General features: G+C 52.2%; 9 protein-coding genes across 9 annotated transcripts, besides 1 other annotated feature; 4 read left to right on the plus strand and 5 right to left on the minus strand.

Annotated features, from left to right (window-relative positions):
* Positions 1-1,544: 1,544 nt before the first annotated feature.
* PODANS_7_4880 (uncharacterized protein) lies at positions 1,545-3,657 on the plus strand (the record flags this gene model as incomplete). Its single annotated transcript, XM_001907482.1, has 4 exons — positions 1,545-1,808; positions 1,854-2,427; positions 2,610-3,088; positions 3,160-3,657. The coding sequence occupies 4 exons, from the start codon at positions 1,545-1,547 to the stop codon at positions 3,655-3,657; spliced, it is 1,815 nt and encodes a 604-aa protein (XP_001907517.1).
* A 1,410-nt stretch (positions 3,658-5,067) lies between these two features.
* Positions 5,068-5,619, plus strand: PODANS_7_4870 (uncharacterized protein; the record flags this gene model as incomplete). Its single annotated transcript, XM_001907483.1, has 1 exon — positions 5,068-5,619. The coding sequence occupies one exon, from the start codon at positions 5,068-5,070 to the stop codon at positions 5,617-5,619; it is 552 nt and encodes a 183-aa protein (XP_001907518.1).
* A 498-nt stretch (positions 5,620-6,117) lies between these two features.
* Positions 6,118-7,611, plus strand: PODANS_7_4860 (uncharacterized protein; the record flags this gene model as incomplete). The annotated part of the gene is made up of 1 exon (XM_001907484.1): positions 6,118-7,611. One exon carries the CDS (start codon positions 6,118-6,120, stop codon positions 7,609-7,611), a length of 1,494 nt encoding a protein of 497 aa, XP_001907519.1.
* Positions 7,612-8,915: 1,304 nt separating this feature from the next.
* Positions 8,916-9,029, minus strand: a tRNA (tRNA-Leu).
* Positions 9,030-9,099: 70 nt separating this feature from the next.
* On the minus strand, positions 9,100-10,870 carry PODANS_7_4850 (uncharacterized protein; the record flags this gene model as incomplete). Its single annotated transcript, XM_001907485.1, has 3 exons — positions 9,100-10,088; positions 10,161-10,601; positions 10,678-10,870. The coding sequence occupies 3 exons, from the start codon at positions 10,868-10,870 to the stop codon at positions 9,100-9,102; spliced, it is 1,623 nt and encodes a 540-aa protein (XP_001907520.1).
* Positions 10,871-11,618: 748 nt separating this feature from the next.
* PODANS_7_4840 (uncharacterized protein) lies at positions 11,619-13,017 on the minus strand (the record flags this gene model as incomplete). The annotated part of the gene is made up of 3 exons (XM_001907486.1): positions 11,619-11,929; positions 11,992-12,621; positions 12,681-13,017. 3 exons carry the CDS (start codon positions 13,015-13,017, stop codon positions 11,619-11,621), a joined length of 1,278 nt encoding a protein of 425 aa, XP_001907521.1.
* Positions 13,018-14,935: 1,918 nt separating this feature from the next.
* Positions 14,936-15,520, minus strand: PODANS_7_4830 (uncharacterized protein; the record flags this gene model as incomplete). Its single annotated transcript, XM_001907487.1, has 2 exons — positions 14,936-15,095; positions 15,165-15,520. 2 exons carry the CDS (start codon positions 15,518-15,520, stop codon positions 14,936-14,938), a joined length of 516 nt encoding a protein of 171 aa, XP_001907522.1.
* Positions 15,521-16,326: 806 nt separating this feature from the next.
* PODANS_7_4820 (uncharacterized protein) lies at positions 16,327-17,628 on the minus strand (the record flags this gene model as incomplete). Its single annotated transcript, XM_001907488.1, has 1 exon — positions 16,327-17,628. One exon carries the CDS (start codon positions 17,626-17,628, stop codon positions 16,327-16,329), a length of 1,302 nt encoding a protein of 433 aa, XP_001907523.1.
* Positions 17,629-20,417: 2,789 nt separating this feature from the next.
* PODANS_7_4810 (uncharacterized protein) lies at positions 20,418-21,729 on the plus strand (the record flags this gene model as incomplete). The annotated part of the gene is made up of 3 exons (XM_001907489.1): positions 20,418-20,615; positions 20,683-21,128; positions 21,249-21,729. The coding sequence occupies 3 exons, from the start codon at positions 20,418-20,420 to the stop codon at positions 21,727-21,729; spliced, it is 1,125 nt and encodes a 374-aa protein (XP_001907524.1).
* A 325-nt stretch (positions 21,730-22,054) lies between these two features.
* Positions 22,055-24,831, minus strand: PODANS_7_4800 (uncharacterized protein; the record flags this gene model as incomplete). Its single annotated transcript, XM_001907490.1, has 5 exons — positions 22,055-23,312; positions 23,377-23,424; positions 23,487-23,684; positions 23,739-24,672; positions 24,762-24,831. Coding segments are annotated over 5 exons (2,508 nt in total), but the record flags the coding sequence as incomplete, so codon positions are not given.
* Positions 24,832-25,531: the final 700 nt, after the last annotated feature.

The raw sequence follows: 25,531 nt of genomic DNA on the forward strand, positions 1-25,531 counted from the left end.
AAATCGAGCAGGCATTCTCCAACGTCGAGTTGGCTCTCCAGGCGGCATCTCCCGACCCCAGCAAGAAGATCACCTGGCGCCAGGTGTACTCGGCTCGCTCTTTCAACACGCCGGCCAGCTTGACAGAGGAAGGCCTTGCAGCTACCGCGGCCGCACTCAGGAAGTTCTGTGGACCAGACCATCGGCCTCTTCTCACTGCTGTCGGAACACCACAACTTGCGCTCCCGGGAATGAATATTGAGATCGAGGTTGTGGCTTTGGTGGATCTGAATAACTAAACCATGTGTCGGGCTCAGATAAGGTTCTTACTTGGGGAGGCGAAATAGAAGAGTATACTGTGTGTTTTGAACTGTAGCTTCCAGTCTCCAATGCTCCGGCTACGAAAACAGATGACAGAGGCGGGGGGCCATGCTGTATGACAGCATCCTTGGCTGAGTTGTCAACAAGCAGTGAAGCACTTCCAGGGGGAACAGATAGATTACTTCCCTATGACACGATAATGAGCAAAGGACAGCTGCGGGTGACAACAGCTTTTGTGTAGGTAAGGTAACTTTGCGTTACTGTTCGGAGCAGCTTGACGCACGGTGGAGGTGGCATTTGCGTGCAGTGCCGATCTATGCAGGCCGCGAGGAACAGGTATTGTTGAAAATAGCTGACACAAAAAAGATCGATGAGGAATGGCCAAATGGTCGAACCGGTGGAGTTTAATGTCTTCAGGGGGAGGGGGGAGCTACGAGATGCACTACTTACCCCGCATCATTCAATGTGAAGTGGAGGAGGAGCCGAGGCTCGTCGATGACGATTTCTCCATCTGTTATTTGGCCATCAGCCTTGGGAGCTCTCGGCTGAGACGAGTACCTACCTAGTAGACGAGCGGCTGGAAGAAGTTGGTAAGTTCGGATGAGATGATGACTGGTACATCATGATGATAAAGATGATGATGCTGAATTCTGCTAGGCCTAATCGCCGATGCTATGCTTTGTAATGCAGCTTCGTTTTGAGATCAAAATAGAGTTGGCCGCGGCCCCACAGTCACCCCCCTTCCCCGCAAAAACTCCAAACTGACGGGCTCGGCGGAGTTCGACAACAACCGTCTCCAACTGACTGTTTTGATATCAGGATATCACAATATACTGTGTAGGTATACCACCAAATACTACGAAAATGTCCCCGTGGGCTCCTGCGATACTACCTAGCACCAACAAGAAGTACGACCCCTCACCTCATGCACTTCATCAATCCCGTCAGGTCCCTTTTGCGCCGGGTTATCTCCGCGTCGGCAATGACGGCAAGCTCCAAGCTGCTGTTGCTCGACATGGATGTTCAAGTGCTTTTGTTGGTGGGCCAGTGATTGTGCAACTAATTCCTGCATGGAAAGGCGCAAATCGACTTCAACGCCCCCCTGTCAGTCAAGCTTAATCAAAACCGACCACATGCCCACGCTCTTCATCCCTCTATTTCTTGGCTCCCATCTTCAACTGAGCCGCAGGAGTCCAGCATGAGACTTTGCATGTTCCATCTTCCCTCACCCCCATTTAGACGAAATGGATGAAAAGGCCGCCCGCCAAAGCCGAGAGCAATCGACATCAGCGCCAGCCACGCTCGCCGCCGAACCGCCATCCTCGGGCTCTAGTGCTTCCTCGGTGGGTCACAAGAGGGAAGCAACTTCTTCTCCAGTTGGATTACCTCCTCAAAAGTCATTCGACTCTGGAGATGATGGTCAAAGCCGCGCCATCCATCCCGATATCGACCATGAAGAGGCAGAAGCAGCGGATCCTGGCCATGAGCTTGATGTCGAACTTGGCAGAGTAAGTCCACCTCACCGCCTTGTATTATGGTGTTAACCTTCCCAGGCGCACGGCATAGAAGACATCAGGCGCATCGAAACTCGTGGCAGCGTCAAAAGCAAGGTTTCCCGAGTTTTGAGCGTCGTCAGCCGCCGCAAGGCCAAGGAGCGTGAACGAATCCCCTTTGCCCCCGTACCCGTCACCAATCTTGACCAAGGCATTGTCGGCTGGGAAGGTCAGGATGACCCATTGATGCCGCTCAACTTTCCTAACCGCAAGAAATACCTTATCCTCTGCCTGCTCTCAGCCATCACCCTGTTGACACCCTTCGCATCGTCAATTTTGGCCCCGGGTATCACCTATTTGAACCGAGATTTTGAAAATGACAACGAGATTGTGGGCGCCATGACAGTTAGCGTGTATCTGCTTGGCTATACCGTCGGCCCATTGTTCCTGGCGCCGTTGAGTGAAATATATGGGCGGAGGGTTGTTTTGAGTGCCGCAAACTGGTTCTTTTGCGCCTGGCAGATTGGTTGCGCCTTGGCGCCGACGATTGAGTCACTAATAGTGTTTCGATTCCTCGCTGGCGTGGGTGGTGCTGGATGCTTGGTAAGTCTCGACTTGGGAAAAGACGATGGTCGTGCGCTCGTTGCTGATGACTGACTCTTCCCAGACACTCGGGGCAGGCATCATTGCCGACATGTTCAGGACAGATGAAAGAGGATTCGCAATAGGCATTGTAACCTTGGGGCCTTTGATCGGTTGGTGCACGCATTTGGGGTAACGTGGATAGCAACAGGGTTTGGCTAACTTTGTCTCCAGGCCCAACTGTTGGCCCCGTCATTGGTGGCTTCGTATCTCAAACTATCGGGTGGCGCTGGGATTTCTGGATCGTGCTGATCATATCCGTCGTGGTATGCGGGCTTACAGAGCTCTTCAACCAGGAAACGAACCCTCGCGTTTTGATTGAGCGGAAGGTGAAGCGGCTCGCCTCGGAGTCGGGCCGGAAAGATCTGAGGAGCTGTTTCGAGACCGGAGAGCAGATGAGCCAGAAGCGTATTCTTCTCAATGGTCTTGTGCGGCCGACCAAGATGCTCTTCCTGTCACCGCTCGTCTTTTTCGTCTCCATTTACATCGCCTTCACCTATGGTACGCTGTATCTGCTCTTCACCACTATTCCCCTCGTGTTCCAGGAGACTTATGGCTGGAGCATCGGCATAACGGGCCTCATCTACATTTGTCTGGGCATTGGAAACATGTGCGGGTGGGCGGTTGTCACGGCCACCTCAGACAAGGGTGTTGTTCGGCGTACCAAGCAGAACAACGGGGTGTTCGAACCAGAGATGCGTCTTTCGCTGAGTATATGGGCCAGCACGTTGCTGCCCATCACCTTCTTCTGGTACGGCTGGACGACACACTATCACACGCACTGGATCGTGCCAGTTATTGCCCTGTTCCCTTTTTCGTTTGGAATCATTGGAATCTTCATCCCTCTGACGACATACCTCATCGACTGTTATCCAATATACGCTGCATCAGCTATAGCAGCCAACACGGTCGCCCGCAGCTTGGCCGGGATGTTGCTTCCACTTGCCGGGCCGTCCATGTACGAGAATCTTGGATTGGGTTGGGGCAATTCGTTACTTGGGTTCATCTGCATTCTCATGATTCCCGTACCGCTATTGCTCGGCAGGTATGGGGCAAGGTTGAGAAAGATGGGCCTCCAGTTGTAGACCAGGAATTTTGGGTAACGATATCACTTCGGGCGCGGTTCCGCCAAGTTGGCAGATGGCTTCAGCGGTGTTGGGTTGCACTGTTATACATGCCCGTGTTGCATCTCGAGGAGTTTAGGTTACCGGTAGGTTGTTGACATGGCGAGATTTTGTTTTTCTTTTTCGAATCGTAGCTAGCTAGGTAGACATTTGACTTTGAAGGTTTAAAGTTTGTTGGGCCATTTCTCTCAAATTTTCAAGTCAACATATCATGGGGCCCCGAGACAGACAGTCACCACAGCAGCATACCTGTTGTTTGTTAGGAGCCATACCCATTCTTTTAATCGGTGGCACAGAAGCATCAATACTTACCCGGCAATGGCAGCGGCAATCTCAAATGTTCTCGCTTTGGTCATAGCGGTAACAAGGAGAACAAAACCGGAAATCGAACCGCAAACAACTGCGAGGCGACCCTCTTACATTTCCTGCCGCTTGACAAGATCTGGACCATGATAAAGCGTGCTCCCTGCGATCGAAGCCATGTTTAGCTCAGAATTCTTCGTCCCGTCAAACTGGGTGCAAAGCATCGCGATGGGCTTGACAATCATCGACCACCCACGGACCAGAGTCGTCAAAGGCGATGAGGTTGGACCTCGAACCGCCGAGACTTTTCCGGGATATGATGATGACGACGAGCATGAAGCGGTCGAGACTGTGTTGAGCGGGACACACTCTTCCTTGACATAAAGACCAACAGCGACACGACCAAAGCATCAAGCACGACAAGCTCAAGCGCATCAATGCTCCTCCCACCTGCACGATCTTTTGAAGTGCAACGAGATCAACCTGGAAGGTGGGCACCTTATTTGTTCTGAGCAAGGCCGGATCAGAAAACCTTATGCTGACATGATTTCAAACAGAAGACTTGACAGCATGAAAAAGTTGAGTAGCTGATAGACATGGACAAGAATCAACCATGTTCTGCTGGCAGATATACTTTCCATGCGTTGAGCACTGAAGATGAGTCGATCACGGATCAACGGAGACGGAGCGGGCCGTGGACCGGCTACTGGCTGTTGCGTACAGGGGTCCATTACCGACAGCTTAGTGGCCTCCAGGGTCATGAGGGTCAGCAGATGCAAGGATGGCCCGACACAACGGCCAATAACACACGGCAAAAGGAAAAATACATTCTCCATGCAACCATCACAGCTGCATTGTGGGTGAATTGGGACGTCCCGGGAGATGGTTTGATGCCTTTTGGCATTTTATCCCGGGTGGGGATTGCAACTGCAGTGCGCCATTTCCCGGAGACATGGCACTAGGTGGAGTGCCCTGAACCCAGACATCGTGGAGGCATAAGTAAACAATTTAACCTCACTTTGGACTGTCAGATGCATCTCAGCTTTGCTACCCCAACTCCCTTTTGATACCCCAAAACTTGCTGCCGGCCATCCACAAAGCCTCAGTACCTACCTACTCCAGGCCGTCGACACCATCTTACAAACACTACACCTTACGGCACTTATCGACACCGTCAACATCGAAAAACACTGCCAACGATCAACATGTTTCGCACGAGCCTTTCAAGAACCGCTACCCGTGCAGTACGCACATTGTCTACCTCCGCCACCAAATCATCCTCCATCCCTCTCCGCATCTGCGGGCGTGGGACAGGCACCCAGCAGACCATCACCATCAAAGACAAGCCATACAGCATTCAAACCGATACATACCCCGTTCTCGGTGGCGCCGACTCGGCCCCATCACCAGTTGCCTACAGCCTTGCCTCTCTTACCTCCTGCAACCAAGTAACGGGTGCCAAGGTAGCTGAGGACCACGGCATTAAGCTTGGCCAGTGGAACGTCAGACTCGACGCCGTGCTTCCCACGGACGTACTTATCAAGGGCAAGTGCGAGGGTAACCCCAACTGGGAGAGTGTGAAACTCTTCGTCAGAGTCCAGACCAACATTCTAGAGTCTGTAAAGGGAGACAACTTGGAGGCTGATGCGAGGTTTCGTCATTTTGTCAGGGAGGTGGAGAGAAGGTGCCCAATTACACAGCTCTTCAAGAGAAGTGGTGTGCAGTATGAGAGTGAGTGGCTGAACGAAGCTCTTTAAAGAGGTTGGCATGGAAGATTGTTGGTGGACATTGTACATATATACCCTCGAAGGCAGGGCGGGCTAGGCATTTGTTGGGTTTATTGAGCGGGTCTTGTATCTGGTAGTTTCCTTTCTTGATTTACAGGTATCTCGGCGTTACGAAATCCAATAGCATTTGTTCGCAATATCAAGGGAAAGACATGGACAAAAATCCTTTACATGCACTAGAGCTGATGATCTTTACTGTTCCTACACAGAAAATCAGCTTACGTTACGTCGCCAAGATGCTGTCACACACATTAGACCCTCCGGACATAACGGATTTGGAGTGGTCAGGAAATCCTGCTGCTCAGTGATCAAGGATTGGGCGCGAGGAACCAACCTGCATTCAAATGCAACTAAGTTGGCAATAGTCGCACTTGTGTTTACAGCCGGAACCTACTGAAATCCCAACACTCCCGTCACACTCCTGGGTAGGTATCAGCAATCCTCCACAACTAGAGACGGTCAACAACGATGACGGAACTACAGAACTCGATCATTCAACTTCGCCCGAAGGGGTGGGAAGCAGATCCAGAGCACGAATATTTCAATCTGTCCACACTAGACTACTGCGTTGGACAGGTGTATACCAACTACGCCTTGTTCTTCAAGCTTTCTCCCAACGCGGACAAGTCGAGGATCATATCTACGATCAAAGATGGATTGGAAGTCACCCTGTCCCAGTGCCGTCAGCTGTGTGGCACTCTGCAGGAGCAACCCTCTGGAGGTGGCGACCTTTGTTTTCACAAGACCAGAGACAGCACGGTCGAATTTCACGTTCAGTTTCTCGACACCGCCGAATCGAAGCCCGAAGGAGAGTATCAGACGTTCGGATCACTGGAAGCACAGCATTTCGCCTCAAGAGCGCTGGGAAACATGAAAACCTGGTGTGTTTCGCCTATGACATATGGCGAGAAGCCCGAAGCACAACCATCCAGCCATCCTAAATGTGCCGCCTTCAAAATCACTTTCATCCCAGGGGGCTTCCTGCTCATGATGCACCATCATCACTACGCCAACGACATCATGGGTTGGGCGGGAGAGTTGCACCAACTGGCCGAGAACTGTGCCACCATTTGGGACAACCCTAGCGCCCCGGCTTTGCCTCCTTGGGATCCATCCTGCCTCGACCTGTCCAGAATTACTGCGCCGAACGTACCCGAAGACAAGAAGATTGATGGCCCAGCCTCACCCCTCCGCCATCCTGATCACAAAAAGGCTCAATGGCTGCTGTTCCATCTGTCCAAGACCAAAACTGCCGCTTTGAAGCAACTCGCCAGTCCGAAAGATGGCAGCTATTACGTGTCCAGCTATGATGCCTACAATGCTCTCATATGGAGACTCCTGACTAAACACCGCCTCGCACTCTTCGCCGATGATGTTCCCTCTAATACCCCCATGGTATGGGGAGAAGCAGTTGACATGCGTCGCCGCTTCACCAACCCACCTATCGCGCCCCGCACTCAGGGCAACGTTGTCTACGTGGCTCTTAGCAGCCAGTCACCACCCGAGCTCAAGCCTTTGGCTGCTTCTGAGGTCGCCTCAGACGCATCATTGGAGAAGCTGGCGTGGTACATCCGTCAGTTGACAAACTCTGTCACCCAAGAGTCTCTTGCTGCTGCATTGAATGGCATCGCGCCCATCCGGGACAAGACGGCCCTGTTTCTCCGTGTGGACTCACTCCCACCGCTGAGTATCTTCGTCACAGAATGGCGAGACACTCGTCCTTGTGATGCAGACTTTGGTTTCGGCAAGCCGCATGCATTCAGGTTCCCGTTTGACACAATCACCAATGGCCTGGTTGTGGTCTACCCGGTCCGAGGGAATGGGCCTTGCGGGGATGATGAAGGGAATGAGTTCAGCATTGCGGTCGAGATGGGAATAAAGGACAGCCTACTGGCAGATGAGGAATGGAACAGCTGGTTTGACTTTAGAGGAGTAGATGCTGATGATATGCAGAGGGACTGATGTCAAGGTAACGCGCACGGGCCACATTCTTTACCCCTGAATGCCCCCGATTTTCACAAACACGGGTGTTTCTTTGTTCACGTTGCAAGGAAACAAATTAGCTGTGAATACATACTATGAATCGCTTTTGACCAAAACCAACCCGCAATTTAAGCATCTTCGAGATGTAAATGGAGCATATCTTTTCCGGATCATGCTTTCCGTCGCCGGCCCGCCGGCTGATTGACCATTCCCCCTGAGTGACCCTTCACGCGCGTGCTCAACTGTATGTTTTGCAATAACACCTTACTCACTAGCCCTTCTTCCACCAAGATGTAAGACGCCCTTTATACCGTCCCATACCGCGGAATGAGATGTGTCGCTAGAGCTTGAGCTTGCGCTCCACATGCTACTTCGCCGTCTCTCGGTGCTTTCTGAGGATGTGCCCATAGAGGAAGCCACTATCCTGGCTTCTGTATAAGACCCTGCATATTTGTCAGTATTGAATGATGGAACTGGATGGGATAGTTTTAACGAGCATGGGATATCATACGGATATTTCCTGCGCCTCCCCTACCAAAAGACCGCCGACGTTCCCGAGGTTCTTGACTCGAGTGCCCGATGAAATGCATCCTGTGGAATGTGTGTCGCTTCAAAGTTGGCTTGCAGCATATCATGCGCATCGGTAGGCATTCTTGGGCTTTATAATTCTTGGCTTTCAGAATGACTGACTTCATAGGAGCACACGAACGAGCCCGAGCACTTTTGATAAGGTCCGACATTGCCATTGGCCCCCCGAGATATTTGTGGTCATTACTGTCCATCACTGATGTCGATCTCTGGCGGAGATAACCGTGTCTTAGTCGCAGTGTGGGGTGGCACTGTCTGGGAAGCCAAAGTGACGTACACAAAAACCCAATGCCCGTTAAATCCGTTCGCGGTTACACTTAGTTGATATTCGTCAAATTTGAACATTCAAGGTTGCGATTGCGATCTTGGTGTTCGGGGCTTCCAATTCTTCAAAGTGAGGTAATTGCAGCGTAGCATTTCTTTGGTGTATTTAACTAGCAGTGTACATCTCTCATCACCAGTCTTGAACTTCACGGGCAGTATATACCCGACTTCTGAACTTATCCGAGAATCATACCTTGAAGGAGCTGACCTCAATAGAGATACCTATTGCCCCTGCCATCCTGGTTGGCTTCAGGTACCGCAACCTGCATCCAGGGTTTATCCATGGGTCAACTCCATGCACCAAAAGACCCTGAGCTCCACATCACAAAGGGAAGAAAAAAAGGAGAAAGGAAAAAAGAACAAAACTATGATGAGAGGGGCGAGATTCGAACTCGCGCCCCTTTCGAGACTACGGAATTCTGAAGGGAATTTGGATCAAGGTATTCACCTTAACGTAGCGCCTTAGACCGCTCGGCCACCCTCCCACTTTTGATGGTATTCCCCGACAGAAATCCGGACCCTAGAACACCTCTGCACCTTTGAACATGGCAATGTTCAGACTCTCTTTGTCAGCCTAACTTCGAGTCCCTCCTGCCTGACAAAAAAGCTGTTGATGACTTTCCACTCCTTCGCCCCGTCAGCTGGCTCAACGTTGTAAAGCAACGCTAATGTTGCGAGGCCTTTATAGATTTGCATCAGCGCCAAATTCTTTCCAAGACACATTCTGCTCCCAGCACCGAAAGTCAAGTCTGCGCTGTTCATCATCTGCAGCCTTTCTTGGTATCTGGTCTCATTCTCTCCGCCAGCCCTCAGCCACCTTTCAGGCTTGAACTCGTCCACATTTTCACCCCAGATTTGCTTGTTCCGAGAAAGGACATAAGGGTTCATGGCCACTGCTGTACCTTCTGGCAGGTAGTGCCCCGAAGGCAATGTGAAACCTCCTTTGGGAACATGTCTTTCCAATCCTAGCGCAATGCCCGGCAAAATTCTCATGCTCTCCCTTACCAACCCCTCCAGGTATGGCACACTCCTAGCATCTCTGTAACTGACTGGGCACTTTTCTCTGTTGATTCCAGCTTTCTCTAGTTCTTCTCTCAACTTTTTCCACCTCCCTTCTGCCATCATCGAGTAGTAGATAGCAGTCTTGATGATACTCGAGGTGGTGTCTGCCCCTGCAATCATGTTGCTCAGAGTATATCTGACGACCATGGCGTCATCCACCACCTCTGGCCACTTTTGACGTGCTTCGAGAAACATATCCAGATAGTCTGCATCTCTGCTCTTCTGCTCTGTGCCTTGATCTTCCTGGAATCGCTTCATGATATGCCCTACACTCAGTCCGACGATGTGATTGAAGCTCGGCGGTCCGATTCTCATGATTCTGTTCTTGTCAAAGACGTAATCAAGCCAAGGGATTGATGTTATGAAAGCAAAGTAGTCGAGCGTTTTATCTGCTGTCAAAAGCGTCCCGTCAAAGTCTTTGCCCTCGCGCAAGTACCCGAGCGGTTGGGAAAATGTGACGTTCCCGATGACGTCCCAAGTGTCTATCTTTGGGTCAGATACAAAGTTCATTTCACGCGGCATGTTCAGGGGCTATTAGCTTAGCAAGGACTTACAGTAGACGATCCACTTCCCCAGATCAACCCCCCCTTGCCCATCATTGCCACTGACCCTTTTGTCCAACTCCTGACATAGCATATCGACCACTTCATCCATCTTGCTTTCTACTCTGGCCACCGCGGCGGCGGAGTAATACTTGGCCACTGGTCTCTTCCACTTGGCATGCAACTCTGGATCAATTTGACTGAACAGGTTGTACATGATCTCCCCCGTTTCCTTGACTCGCGTGCTGCTAGAGAGGTAGAACCCTGTCTTTTTCCACTCGGCTTTTTGTTTTGTAGTCGTCCCAAAGACAACTTTGATCGGCTCGGGGTAGTCAATATCGACGGTGTTGGGGCCAATTCGAACGACGGGACCGTATGTTTTGTGCAATCGAGTGATGTGGAGATGGAAAGACCCGCGGGTGGTATGGTAGAGGCGGTAGAGGTTAGTATAGCCTGTTATCTCACTTGTCGGTACGACTTTCAGGAGGACAAGACGATCTAGAGCAACAGGGGTAGGACTAGGACTTACGGGCCAGAAATGGACCAGGAATTGATCGGAGAGGTGATAGGAGATGCGGAACAACAAAGTATCCCAACAGTGTGAGGACCAGAGTGGCTATGACCAGCAAGTTTGCGGTCAGAGAGACAGAGGTGCCATTGATGGACGTGGAAACCATAAAAGTCCAGTCATCAAGACCACGGACCGTCATTTTGGATGACATTGGCTTCGACGGGACGTTCTTGGAGACTGGGTTTTGCTTGGGAAGGTTTGGTTTGGCCACAAAGTCCCTTACTGGGTCAAAAGGTTCTAGTAACTTTTTTTCAAGATCCCATTACCCACAGCTCCTCATAAGAGCAGCCTGAAACACCCACCTAGTAGGGACCGCATACCACCTTATCAAATGCCGGTCTACCTTTATCCTGTCTGACCACCACGTTAATGTTACACCAGTGGTTTTATCTACCACAATTCAGGTTACACAACAGCATTTCAACTACCAACATGTCAACGTGCAGAGAATTGACGCTCGTGCATTGCATCGATCATCCAGTCAACATGGCTTGGCAACCAGTCCCAGCCCTTGCAGGCTGCCTCGGCGTCAATAGTCGATGCAGGTTGCTGGAGACAGCCCACGCTGAATGTGTCTAATTCTTGGCAGATATCAGTCCATACCTGTCTCGCCATGACAAGGTTTCACGCAAAGTTGACTGTCTCGCCATGACAAGGTTTCACGCAAAGTTGACTGTTCCCCGCATTGATTACCACACTGGATTAGAGGGAGACAGGGTTCTTAAATCTTGTCAATAAACCAGTATATTGATTGTTATATCCTACTCCATATGTACATTTCTCCTTCCAATGTGCGCAATTCAAGTTCCAGATAACAAGGTGAGCTCCACTCCAGCCTCAATGTGCGCCTAGCTTCGGTGTCGTAGCCATGTGTGAGGGTCTGGCAAGTGACTGCCATTTTACTTCATGTTCAACAGCAGGTATCTAAGACCGGCCCAGGTCTCGACACCGCTGGGAACGATCTGGCTAGCAGGGAGAACGAAGCCGTTGGCACCAGTGTCACGAAGCTCGGCGGTGAATGTGTACTCAGAGCCGCCCACATCGTTGGCCCAGTCGACACTGCTACCGGTGGCCTTGTAGATGGTGCTGCAGATAGGTCCGGAGGTAAACCTGGTGCCGTAAACGGCCTGGATAGCCGAGGCAGCGCCAGCAGCAAGGGACACAAGCTCGGTATGCTTAGCAGCTCTGGCAGTGCAGGAGTATCCGTAAGCTGAGTAAGAAGTTGTTAGCTTCGATTGACACTGTGATTCCATCAAGAAGGGCAGGACGTACGGGTCATGAACAGCTGAGAGTAAGCATGCCAGTCAATGAAGAGCTTCAAGCCCTGGCTGGACTTGACGCTGCGGATGAAGTTGGCCAGGTTGGTAGTCTCGGGGGCATCAGAGGCGGCTCTTCCCTTGTAGTCCTCGGCGCAGGGGTTAGTGGAAGCACCGCCAGTAACGGACCACTGGAAGTTCCAGTTACGGTTGATGTCACGGCCAATGCAAGTGCTGCCAGTGTTGGATTGACGGTTCTTGCGCCACAGACGAGTGTTGGTCTGGGTGAAGACGAAGCCGTCAGGGTTAACAACGGGGAAGACGTAGAAGTCGTACTTGTCGACGAAGCTCTTGATCTCGGCGTCGGTGTCGTACTTGGTCAGGAGGTTGAAGGCCAGGTACTCGTTGACCATGGTGGTGATCCACTCGCGCGCGTGGACGGTGCTGTGGAAGATGACAGCAGGCTTTTTGCCCTTCCCGGAGCTTCCCCAGAAGTGAATACCTGTGATAGGTCTTCCCTCGTTGGAGTTGCCCGACGTGACGATGGCCGAGCGGGTTGGGTAGGTGGCCTGGAGATCCCGCAGGAACTGGAGATGGTCGTTGTACGAATGGTATGAGTTGAACCACGTAGCGTTGGCAGAACCAACTGGGGGTTGATGTTAGTACAAGATACAACTCTTCAAGGGTGGTACAAAGATGGCGTACCTGCATATGCAGAGAAGTTGGACTCCTCCTCAATAGAAGCAGCCAAGTCCTCGTGCATGGTAGTGACCTCCATGCCGGCGACAGCCGCCTCGAACTCGGCCACTTTGGATGGTGGGACAACAATATCGGCGAGAGCGCCAGGGGCCTTGGGTGCCTTCCATGTCTCGAGCTCTAGCTGCTCGATGATCTTGGAGACCTTGTTGACCTGGTTCTTGACAGCGACACGGAAGACTTTGTATCCATCGTAGGCGGTGACAGCGGGTCTGACCTGGCGTTCGGGGACAGCAGCCGCCGAGGCGAGGGCCAGGAGAGTGGAAAAAGCGAAAACCGACTTCATCTTGAAGAGCTGGGAACTTGCGTCTTGACCGTGGAGTTCCTGGAGAAGCTCTTTTCCTCGAGCGACTCCGGTGAGACCTGGCTGCTTTATAGCTTCCTGGAATGACCGTGGGTTGGAGGTAGTACACATGAGTGGTTACCTGCCTGTGGCATGGGATGAACACACCTAGGAGGAGTAGCACTGCCTCGGGTGGACATGACCAACGACGTGACCATGGGCCAGATAACCTTCCCTTTTCGGCCGAATAGCGATGCGGAGGGGGGCCAAGTCTGGATGTTTGTCACCTTCCCGGGATGACGCACGATGCAACAGTCTGGGGTTGCAAAAGCCGATCCCGCATTATACCCGCTTGCCCCTAGCCAATGTGCTTTTAACAATCAGCTCGGCATTGTGCTGGGCGATCTCGCTCCGCCTGCGACCAGGGGCTTTGGCCAGATGCCGAACCAGGATTGTCGCCCCGAGGCCGACAAGACCACCTTCCGCAACTGGGTCAGCTTCGCGCCTATGCTTCATTGCCTTGTTCTAGAACAATGCATATGATCTTGTGAGAATGTTATACAGCCAAAGCGCCTGGGGCGAGGCAATGACACTATTGGCGGTGTGCGCGTACCGACAGGTTCGTCCTACCGCTGAGCTGTTTATTTGCTATTGATAATCTTGATTGGGAAAGTCATTAAGCCATATCAAAACCGTTATCTTGGCCCCTGCCCACTCGCAACAACCAACACCAAACGTGGGGATGTGGGGGTGGCTACAATCATAATACACAATCGGCTGGAGTCAAAAAAGCTTCGCTGTTGCTCCCCGCCCCCCCCCTTCCCCCCCCGGACCTGCAGTCAATGAACAAAGCTTGGCTTTACAACTGGTCCAGCCCTGTTTAGATTTCCATGCTTTGCCCCTTCTTGGCGCACATCCCTCCCGCTTCTTCTGCATCTGCCGAGCACTGAGTTTGACTGTTTAAAGAGGATTCAGCCAACGATCAGACTTCCACCCCTGCTCACCGACGTTGTCCAGGTCGAAGGTACGGTCCTCGTCTACCGTCATTTGACTGTATGAGCTCATGCAAATCCTGCATCAGTTCTGTCGCAGTATCTAGCTGACAGTTAGCAAGCTCGGCGAACTCAGCGGGGGTGGAAAGAGTTAGGAGGTTTGTGGAGTGGGTGTGATTCATCTTGTTGTTGTGGTTGTTGTGGTTGTTGTTGCTGCTGTTGCTGGTGGTGGTGGTGATGGCGGTGGTGCCGTTACTGCTATTGCCAGACATCTTTTCTGGGGAGGGTTGAAGGTTGAAGGTAGAGGTAGGTATGGTAAGAGGAAGAAAGTCTTGGTCGGCGATTGAGTTGTTATAAAGGTGTGATGGAGAGAATGATGATGAGACAGTGAGAGAATTCCAGGTATATATCTATTTAGCAGTAAGACAGTAGTGGTACGCGCTCCTTATATAGTCGCAGCAGGAAAAAAATGAAACAACACGTTCCACATTATCTCTCTAAGAACGCAGGCCTTGTTCATGAAAGGCTTTCCTTATTCAACAAACAACCTCTTTCGTATGGAAAATAATTCTGATTTCCAGAAACCTACAGAGGCTTTGAAGATTCTTAAAGTTCAGTGGTTCACCATAGAATGAGGTACACATTTGTGGAGCATGACGATCTGGCCTTTTGTCACAGAGGGAGTGTTCGAGCACTCACTCATACCTAGGCAGCGACCCACAAGAACAATTATACACTGTCAAAGTGACCGGAGACGTTTTGTTGTACCATCATTACCTTAGGCAGCATTCAGTTACGATGCCATTCAAAAAGAGGGAAATAGCTCCACAGTGATGACTCATGGGACGCTGAGGTATTAGTTGTTTCAAGTTCCTGAATTGAATCGAAGCTTCTAAAGCTTGAGATTGGAATGGCTGCCTAGAGGTACCTTAAGCCAAGAAGCTTCCAATATAGTCTCTTTTGCCAACTGGAACGCCTTTGCTCCTGAGAATGGCATACGCCGTGTTGAGATGGAAGAAGAAGTTGGGGATTCCCTGGTTGAGGACTGAGTCTCTGCTGACAATCTTGATGGTTGTTGGCCCCAAAGCACTATGTTTTTCAAAATCAGCAATGTGTCCTTTGTTACAAGCTCCTCCACGATGGGTCGGGTTGACTCACAGATCGACAGTTTCATCGGCTTTGGCGTCAATAGCAGCAGCATCGGCCTCCTTGATAACCTGCCTCGCCTTCTCAATGCGGGCATACAAATCGGCAAATGTCTTCTCTCCATCTTCCCAAGGCTCATCAGCCTTCCCTTGGGAGCGGGTGAGGGTTTTGCGGACAGTGTTGGTAACATTCTGAACTTGAAAGGTCAGGGGGAGCATGTCATCGATGAGCCTGGCATTGATGTACTCGGCATTGGCGTCGAGGCCCTGTGATGCAGCATATTCTTCGGCCTTTTGGAGAATATGAACAAGTGTGGAGAGACCCTTGGAAAAGGTAGAAATAGTAACGGAAGAGAGAGTGAGAGACATGTTGGCGGTTTGTGCACTGCTCGTGACGAGGAAGAAAAGATGATGATAAGGTAAGTTGAGTGGTAGTGTATATGGCAATCTGCGCTGAGGGTAGAGGAATGGTATGAGAAGTTTTCAGAGCTTTTGACAGAGGAAACAAAGACGTGTTTATACTTCTGGTTAGGTTCTTCTCGCTCTCTCAGGTCGCACAACCAGGGCCCTGCATCACCTCGCATTATTAATGTATTCCACCCAATGGTGTGCTTTTAGTTTCTGCAGCGGGATGTGTCAACTGGAATTACAAATCCACGTTACGTGTGGCTCGTCAACAATTATTCAGCTCGACTTTAGCAGCTGCTGTCCAGGGAACGTAACAATCACCTCGATGCCAGTGCTTGGCTGTCCGTCATCGGACCAACTATCAGAGCTTGGAAGACGCCAGAAGAACCGAGACTCCATGCTGCCAGTTGAAATGCACCGAATAGGATGAGAGGCGGGTTCCTTGCAGGTTGTTGTGGTGTAGCTGGTGTTGCAATTGATACCAAAAGGATGTCGTGATGTGGGGTACAGCATTTGCAACACAATGGCGGGTTATGGCCGCCGAGCCGGAACCGGGGTTTGCCGGCATTATCGCCGAACCACACAATTATTTTCGGTATGGTCAAAATATCACGAATTCCGCAGCCGGCATGTCGTCATGTCACAGATCATGTACTCCCAATACTGAAAATGAACCTTGTATGATTTTTGAACTACTTAGGTACTACATCGTAACCGCTCTTTGCACTGTAGATTGTGATCCTTCTCCATCTGCGCACCAAATGGCCTCAGTTCGGCATGTATGGGCCAAGATTCTTGTAGAAGGCGCATCTGTCCCCACGGTAAGCCTCCCAAGTGTTGGCATTCTGAACTGAAATGGCATTCTTGATGCCCGGACCCTCATACTGGGGATAGGGCCCCACCAACGGAAGCTCAACAGTGGCGAGAGTCCCGCCGGTTGTGTTGAAGTTGACAAACTGGGGCGCGTTCTGGTTCCAGACAGGCCAGTTGGATGCGGGGTGGTATGCGCTAGGAGACGCAGAGGAGGCTCCGTTCGCAATCGTGTTGGCGATGGATGGGTTTCCACCGACGATAAAGTTGCCCCAGGCCTTGCGGAACGCGAGGGTAATGTCGCTGGGGAGGCTGGGGGTGCTGGGTCCAAAGGCTGCGTTGATATCGGCTCCGTGGTAGGCAAAAGGAACAGAGAACTGATACAGCCAGGAAGACTTGCCCGGGTTGCCCGAGTAAGCATCGGCGAGCCAGTACGCAGGGCATGCAAAGGTGGCCTCGGCGTAGATATTGTTGCCTCTCTGCTTCTGGCCGACGCCGTCGGGGCTGGTGTTGATGGCGTTGAAGCCGCCGGTGTTGAGACCATCAGTCTCAAACCTGGGACCGGAAGCAGAGCTCAGCGCCGAGTTGGGATTGATGGCCAGGATGCTGTTCAGCTGGGCCGAAGAGAGGTTGGGGAACCAGAGAGCCATCCAGGCGAGGAGGTCGGCCTGAGTCTCGATCGCATCGGGCCCAGGCACAAAGAGGGGTCCCTCATGAGCGTTGTAACCCACGAGGAGCTTGTTGCCGTTGACCCTCTTGGCGGTGAGCTGTGCAGTGGGACGGTTCTTGATGTACACGCCATCAGTCACAGGCCAGAAGCCCCAACTTCCCTGGGTTGACGACGCAGTGACTGAAAGCGAAGCAAGCTCGAGGTCGGCAGCGCTCTTGCTAAGCAGGCAAGAAAAGACGCTGCCGGAGGAAGGGCAGCCGGCAGCGGCGGAGAAGGCATAATATCTGCTGGTAGGGATAGCATCGTTGAAGTTGGGCTGGTAAGGCAGGTAGGGAGACTGAGCAAGTCCCTTGTCGAACAAAAGAGAGCCGAGGTCACCGTTGACAGCCAATGCGTGGTGCATAACGGAGCCAGCACCGGCGGACTGCCCAGCGATAGTGACCTTGGAAGGATCACCACCAAATTTGCAGATGTGGAGCTTGACCCAGGCCAAAGCAAGAGCCTGGTCAAGATGACCGGCATTGACAACACCATTGTCCTTGACCTCCTGGGAGGACAGGTAACCAAAGGCACCAAGCTTTTTGAGCATGTATGTCAGTAACCACTTTTCCAAAGTACAAAGCACGATGTTGTACGAGGGGATGCACAACTTACACGATAGTTGATAGAAACACCAATGAAAGTCTTCCCATTGTCGTTGATAAGCTGGGTCAGATCTTGCGAACTATCACCATACCCATAGCCTCCGCCGTGGATCCAAACCACGACTGGAAGCTTGGTGGCATTGGCAGGGGCGACGACATTGAGGAAGAGGCAATCTTCGCTACCAGGGGGCCCAGGGAAAGAGCCAAATGCTGTACGCGGAGTGTGTTGATAGCATGTGTTGCCAAAGGCGTCGGCATCAGTGACTGGCGCAGATGGGGCCAGAGCAGGGAAACGGGGAGGCTGCCATCTCAGACTTCCCGTGGGAGCCTGCGAGTATCGGATGCTAAGGTATTCTTGTCAGCAGAGAGGTCAGGAAAGAGGAATTTGCTATGTCTCGAACTTACCCCTTCCAGTGATTCAGAGCAGATGCCGAGTCGTAGTAGCCCCTGTACTTGGCATAGCCAGTGTCCACGACCAAGGTCGATTCTTGAGCGCACTGGGGCGCACGGATTTGATGATCGTTGTAGGCTGCAGTCAGTTCGGCAACAAGATTATCCACAAACTCGGTGGCGGCATCTGTAGTGCGTGCGACGACTTTGGAGCTGGGCAAGGCAGAAGAAAGCGAGGAGCCTGCGAGGAGCAGGCCCATCCACTGTTTGATGGCCATCGTGACTAGGGATGACGATGTTGGCAAGATGGTCCTGGTTGCCAAAGTGAAAGCAGAAGAGAGGAGGCCATTGTGACTTTAAATATCAGAAATGCCATGGCCCTCTGCCTGCCAGCCGGAACTATGGTGTCCCAAGCAAGTTCACAATGACAGCGGATAAACTGGGGTGAAGTCAAAAAAAAGTTAGCGGATACTACGCTGTATACCCAGCTCCATCGCTAAGGCGTAGCGTACCCCATCATATTCCAGGCAGTCGCTTTTCTCTGCCATCTTATGGGCGCGGAGTTTTGTAGAGGGCTGTTTTGGCAGCGACGGCTCCATTTGTACAGCCTCCCAAGACCATAGCTGTCAATAAAGTCATGACGGTGTGGTTTCCGTGACAGAAAACACGTGCGGCAAATCGGGCAGCTTTCCCGGTCGCGGGATGGTGCGGGATGCTATTGGTCGTCCGCGAGTGTTCTGTGTCTCCAGCGGTGACGGCAGTGGATGGGTTCTCTTCCCCCTGCCTTAGTAAGGAATCAAATGTTGCCTGATTGATGGGCGGTTGAAGAATGTCTTGGTAGGCAACGTGCTATGTGGAAAAGTATTATACAATATGCATGGACTGTTGGCAAGACACGGCACGGAATCAATCGACCGACCACTGGACCACCCAGGCGGGACCAATGCTGGCACCCTATGGCATGGTTTTTGTTGTTGGGAGCCGGGTTGCATTGCAGAATGCAGACCCTTCTCTTGAGATGGGTTCCAGACAGAAGAAGGTTGTTTCCCTTCCACCGAAATTGAGCCACATCAGGACTTGAAATTCTCTAGCGCAATTGTGAACGGGTCCTCGGTGTTTTCATTCGCGATATGTGCAGAGGGGCAAGATGTCAAAGCGAACCCCAGATCCACCGCATCTCCGCATTCTAACGGGAATCGGATAGGCGCAACACGGCAGCGCTCACCATGCCAAGGTCCGGGGACCAACCTCAACCTCGCGTGAGCTGCCTGATTCGGCTTGAGAAGCCCGCAGAAGACCAACAAAAGTGATCAAGCTCCAGTCAAGCACCATTTGACCCGCTCGTACAAGGTGGTGTATCGTGTGTTTAGGTTTGCGAAGGGGGTCCTCAGGTAGGTATTGTCTTTGATCGGTAGGTAGGTAGGTAGGTGGGTGGGTAAGCACATCGTTGACCGAAGAATTGGAGACTCCTACATCACTGGCGGACCTCAAGTGTATCAAAAGAGCGGTCGACTTCCTACCTATCTTCAATCGCCTTCATGAAATTTAAGGTCTTTCAAGACCCAAGGTCCACCTCGAAAGGGCCTTGACTACCAAGCTCATGGTTCCAACCACAAACGTGTTGGACAAAATCGTGACATGATTAGAACACCACACCCATGCCTATAGCCCGAGCTTGCCCATAATCTCACGTGTCATTCCTTGAAGGTGGGCTTGCGCAATAAAGCCTGCAAAACCTTCGAAGGGCTCAAGCGGTGGTAACCATTTGATCGACGAACAGACCACATCTTGATTTCAGCGCCTGCATACGCCAAGTCAGCCATCTCGTGGTACTGGAACGAAGGTCCCCTCTTCACCTAGCCGCACCGTTAATCCCCCCTCAACTTGGAGCTTGGGCCTCTCTTCCACACACACCCGTTACAGGTTTCCTCTAGGTGGCGATGATCTCGCTGAGGGAAAAGTGGTGATACCCAGTTTGACGTGCGGTTCGTGTTCGTAGGGTCGAACTATGACACATTATTGTTTCTGCGGCACGCTCCATGGCGTCTCTTTGACCTTCATTTTGGGGAGAGCTGCTGCAGCTCACCACACCCAGTACAGGAGCAGATCATCAAAGAGCTTTTCCTGGTGACGGAGACGAAAGCGAGATGGTGGTCTAGACCGAACGCCATCCCCTCAAGTTTCCCAGACATCAAATACCCCACAACTGGCTAATATCCGGTTCCCTCTCGCCATCTGATGGACCCTTTGAGCTCTTAGACTCTCGTTGTATTTTGGAGGCCACCCAAGCCCATCACTGACATTCCCGCCGTGAGACACTATCAGATGTTGACCATCTTCCACCATGACAGACGCAACATCAGCCAGTCCGCCACCACCACCGCTCTCGTCCAACGCCCACGAAGACAAATCCTCCACGGTGATTGGGGCTATCATCTTCTGCCTGGTATGGTCAACTGTAATGGTAGGCATGCGCCTGTGGACGCGGGGCAAGATGATCAAGCAGCTTGGGATCGATGACTACGCCTGCATCCTAGGCTTGGTGAGTACAATGCCCCTTTGCCAAAATCAACCAGTCTTCAAGAATCTAACATGACCACCTCGCCCAGCTCACGACATGTGGCTCAGCCATCGCCATCGGCCACATGACAACCTTTGGCCTGGGAAGGCACATCTCGGTCATGAAACAAAACGATATTCCCCTGTACCTTCGAGACTTTTACGTTTCCATCGTCATGTACTGCTGCGCCCTCCTCTTCCTCAAGCTCACGTTTCTCTTCCAATACTACCGCGTTCTGGCCGTCCAGCATATGCGCATCGTTTATCTCGTCGCCATTTTCATCGTCGGGGGCTGGGCCCTCTCCCAAGTCCTGGTGGGCATCTTCATCTGCACTCCCATCCGCGCGTTTTGGCTCGGGGTGCCCCGATATCGAAGGTGCCACGTGTATTCCAAACATACCTCAATGATACATCAATGCCGCGGGCAATATCGTGACGGATGTGGCTGTCTTTGCGCTGCCTTTGCCGGCTTTGTGGAAGTTGAAGCTGGCCAAAGGTAAGAAGTATGTGCTGATTGGCATTTTCAGCTTGGGCTTCTTGTGAGTCTCTCTTCCGCACCCCCTTTTTTAACCCTTTTCTTTGTGAACCCTGCTCACAAGTCGACCCTCTGAGGCAGCACCGTCATCATCTCCATGATCCAGATCAAGTATCTTCAACTGTACGAAGACTTCCCCTGGGAAACCGTCACGTCCTCCCTCTGGTCCGTTGGCGAGCTGACCTCGGCTATCACTTGCGCCTGCCTGCCTACCCTCCGCCCCTTCTTGGCGACCTACTTCCCCAGATTGGCATCGGCCATTGGTGGTAGCAGGGCTCATCCCACGGGCGCTATGAGTGCCGGCGCTGCTGTTGATGGAACCGGCCGCATCCGAACAGTGGATCCCGAAACGGGCGTTTACTACGTCGGCAGAGGACAGCACTCGCGCGCCCGCAGTGGCGCGAAAAAAGGTGCGGCGGTAACGGTCGAGTACTCTGACGGGACCGGTAGTGAGGTTGAGCTGTCGCCACAGCAGACGAAGGTCAACCCATTCGAGGCACATGTGATCCACAAGTCGGAAAGTCTAGATGGGGTCAGTATTTTCAATAGGGACATTCGATGATCTGATGGGGATCAATGTGGACTTAAGTGTACATACCTGCATCGCTGTACCATATATGAAAGTGCACATCGCACACGGACGAGTCATTTGTATTATACCCCTTCCTCACGAATACAATATTCTTCGAAGCTCAAACTGTTCTGCCCCACGCCGAACCCAGGTTGTGAAACATGCTGCGACTGGTCAAGATCAATTCAAGTGGGACGCGCAATAAACCCAGGAATAACGCCCTACACGATACACACACATTCATCTTTCATTAAAACCCCCAGCAGACATTATCAAACAGATCGTAGCTTCGTCCCAAGTGCGCATACAAAAACTGCTAGAAGTAAAACTGCTGCTGTGGTTGGCCCGGTGGTGGGTGCGCAAGAAAGTCAAAATTCATCGAGTCTACCGGAGTGCCGAACGGATCAGGAGTGTCTGTAGTCAACCTTGAATTAGAACTGGGTTCCACTGTTACGTGCAACATCGTACATGACATACCCCAGAAAATGTGGTCGTACAGGTCCATGGGTGACATGTAGGTGGCAGGGTCAAAATTGGAAACATCGCTCAATTGTTGCTGATTTTGCTGTGGTGGGGGGAACACAAAGGGCATGTTGCTGATCGTTCTGTCAGTAGCTGTCGATGGGAACATATGCATCCTGGTATAGAGAGATACATGCCTGTGTTGCATGTCACCCAATTGTCCTCCGTTCTGCTGCATCTCTGCCATGGCCAAGGCTGCATTTTGATGTGGATCCAAACTAGTGGGCATCCGGGAAATGGAGTCCTGTGGCAGCGGAAGACCATGAATAGGATATCCTGATTGAGTCCCTGGCTGCAGTGGTGTTCGGGTGCCAGAGCCCGCGCCAGAGTTCACACCGCTCTCCTTCATGGGGCCGGGGCCGATTACGGATCCATGATCGTAGATATTCTTGAGTGCCATCAGAGCACGGGACAGGGGACCCGAAAGTTCAATATCGTGGTCAGACCGATGGATGTGCGGTTGGGGGGACGTTTGCTCCTTGGCTGCTGTTGCCGAAAGCGCCGATATCAGGTCCCCTTGCAGTTGGCGGACTTCAGGATCCCCTTTGGAGTCACCCAGAATTCCCAGAAGCACAGCCGAGGAAAGCCCATGGTAGGTGAAGGCCCATGAACGAGTGGGAATGACTGAAAGCTGGTGCATGGCGAGAAACATGCGCACTGTCTCGGTCAGATTCAGCTTGCATCTGTCGGCGAGGAACTTCTTTTGTGGCGCGTCGAGACGGGTACTCTCGGAACGCATCAAAGCTGGCCGACAACAAACTGACAGAATGAACGAAGTGTGTAACCGAATGGCAAAATGTTGTAGGCGGTCCAATGCTGACTTGCAAGCATCCTTGTTCCGCAGCTGATTCAGGCATTTATCCCGGATATGTTCGACAGCCTTGCAGTTATCCAAGATCTGACTGTACGTAGCGTTGGAGGCAGCGTCGGGGTTGAGCCGCTGAGATATGATCTTGCAGAGATGGTACATGGCCTCGAGGTATGCCCAGCCCTCTGTCTCGGCAGTTTGGGACATGGGAATAGGGCAACATGGTATGTTGGTGATGGGGGAGCTAAAAGAGTTCTAGTAAGGGACGCAAGGAAGAAGGAGGGTGCAAATCGGAGAATGGGACTTACCGATCAAAGGAAAGTGATGTTAGGGTATCATGCCATAGGCAAGTCCACCTGGAAGGCGTCAGGACAAATTATACATGTTGCGTGGGTGAGTAGTCGGGCGTGGTACATACCAAAGTTTTCGGCGTGACACCTCTCTCTTCTCTGCTTCTGGGCTCGGCCGACCATCTAGTTGTTGTGGCCGATGAAGGCCAAGAGACTGTGCTAGGCGGCAAGTGAGGCCCATCAATGCCCACGATGCCTCGGCCTTCATGTCGTTAAGCAACACAAAGCTCGTCATGAGCAAGGCCTGGATGGAGTCCAGATTTGGTCTGGAACAATGTCAGCAAACCGCTGGTATCCTGAACAGCCAGGCGCATTATTACCTCAAAAGGAAGTTTCCAAGACGAAGAAAGTGAAAAGATATCTGGATGTATTTTTGGGAGTCCCGGGTTCGCACATGATAAGGTGAATCGTGATACTGTGAGCCAACAGCAAGAACGGCAAACAAGATGGCTAGCCATGACGCAGAGACGGGTTTCGTGGCTTTGGTGGACGCCCTGGCATTTTTGGCTCTGTCCTCCAGGTACACCATGAGACGAGATTCAAGGTCGTCAATGTCAATGACAAACCCCCAGAATGGCTGGGGAATCTCCTTGTAGGTTCGGAATAGCCTGCAGACACGTGAGCGGGGTGTGCGTGGGAGGACGCAACTGGAACAGGAGACAGTGACATACTTCATGACTTCCCGGTCAGAGGGAAGTTCGGCCGAAATGTCAGAGGTCAGCCGGTCGAGATGACGGGAAGACATGAGCGGGAAGGGTGCCGAGTTGTCGAGGCCGAGGAGGGACCGCATGTCTTGGCGTATCTCGTTGACGTCCTGGGGTTCGTTTGCTGCTGTCCGTTCTCTGAGCAAAGCTGGTATGCTGTTCTGGCCAACATAACGCGTGGTCTCGGCCGTGTCTGGTTCGTAAGTGCTGATGGTTTCACGAGGGTCGTTGCTCTGGCTTCGGGTGTCTGCATCATCTGGAGACCGTGGGCGTTTCTTTCCCGGAGTGAGGGACTCGGTGCCAAACGAGCCACTCTTGCTTGTGGCTGACCGGTTGGGCTTGTAAGAGCAGAGCGACGGATGTTCTCTCTTGACGCAGTTCTCACAGGGGCTCTTGTTGTCACACTTGACTTTCCTCTGTCTGCATGGCCAGCATGCAGTGCCTAGGAATCCCGTCAGCGCACTGGCAGGAGGTGGAATATTGCAATGTCTTGGGCAAGGCAGAGTGGGAGGATTGGATGGGATGAGATGAGATGAGATGGGCAGGGGCGCTTGACACAAGTAAACAAACAGGATGGAAAGGGGGACGATGGCGTTGGAGACGAGTTGTCAGAGCCAAACGGCACAGCAGAGCACGTACCGTATCTCACTTTGCGGTGGGAGTGAATGATACGGTTGGCCTCCTCGGGTGTGAGATCCTCGAGGTTGGGCCCCGGGCTGTCCTGTGTCTCCGACATTGGGGATTACAGCAAACGGGGGGGCGGCCGTTCAGGCGTTCGTTCCAGGTTGGAGGTACGATTGCTATCTCGAGGTGGCCGAATGAAGACCGAATGACGAAGGTGGGCCTCCAAACTTCAGCGGTGCTCCAGCGAGTGGCCCGCGCAAGCAACAGGGCTGGGTTCGCAGCTGGTTCAGGGTGGAGCAGCGGCGGCGGGCGACCAGGGCTTGGAGCAATCAATGAAGTGGTTTTCCCAGGGCCGTCACGCTGTTCCTTGGATGATGGCGGCCGTTGATGGTGTTGAATTCCGATGCAAAGCCGAGATGTCGTTGTCTGCTGTCGAAAAAGAAGCCGAGCAGCGACCAGCATTCAATTTTGAGGTGGGGTTCTCGGGATTAGCGGGTGGACGGATCACCATTGCAGCTCTTCCCCACCGGCCTGGTTGCTGACTGAGCGCCCCTCCTCCAGTCTCGACCCCGCAATGGCATCTCTACCTTGCCTTATACATAAAGGATCCCATCAGCCCATTCGTGTATCCAGAGGGACACTCACCTATCGAATGGACCATCCATCCGAGGGTCCCGTCCACGGTTCCTTTCGTCGACAACCTACCTGTCACCTGAAATCTGTCCCTGCATCTTCGCCCATCGTGGGAGTGGGACCCACACCTACCCGCGTGGCCTGTGCTTTCA

This window comes from Podospora anserina, chromosome 7, assembly GCF_000226545.1.
Source record: "Podospora anserina S mat+ genomic DNA chromosome 7, supercontig 1".
NCBI classification, from domain to species: Eukaryota; Fungi; Ascomycota; class Sordariomycetes; order Sordariales; family Podosporaceae; genus Podospora; species Podospora anserina.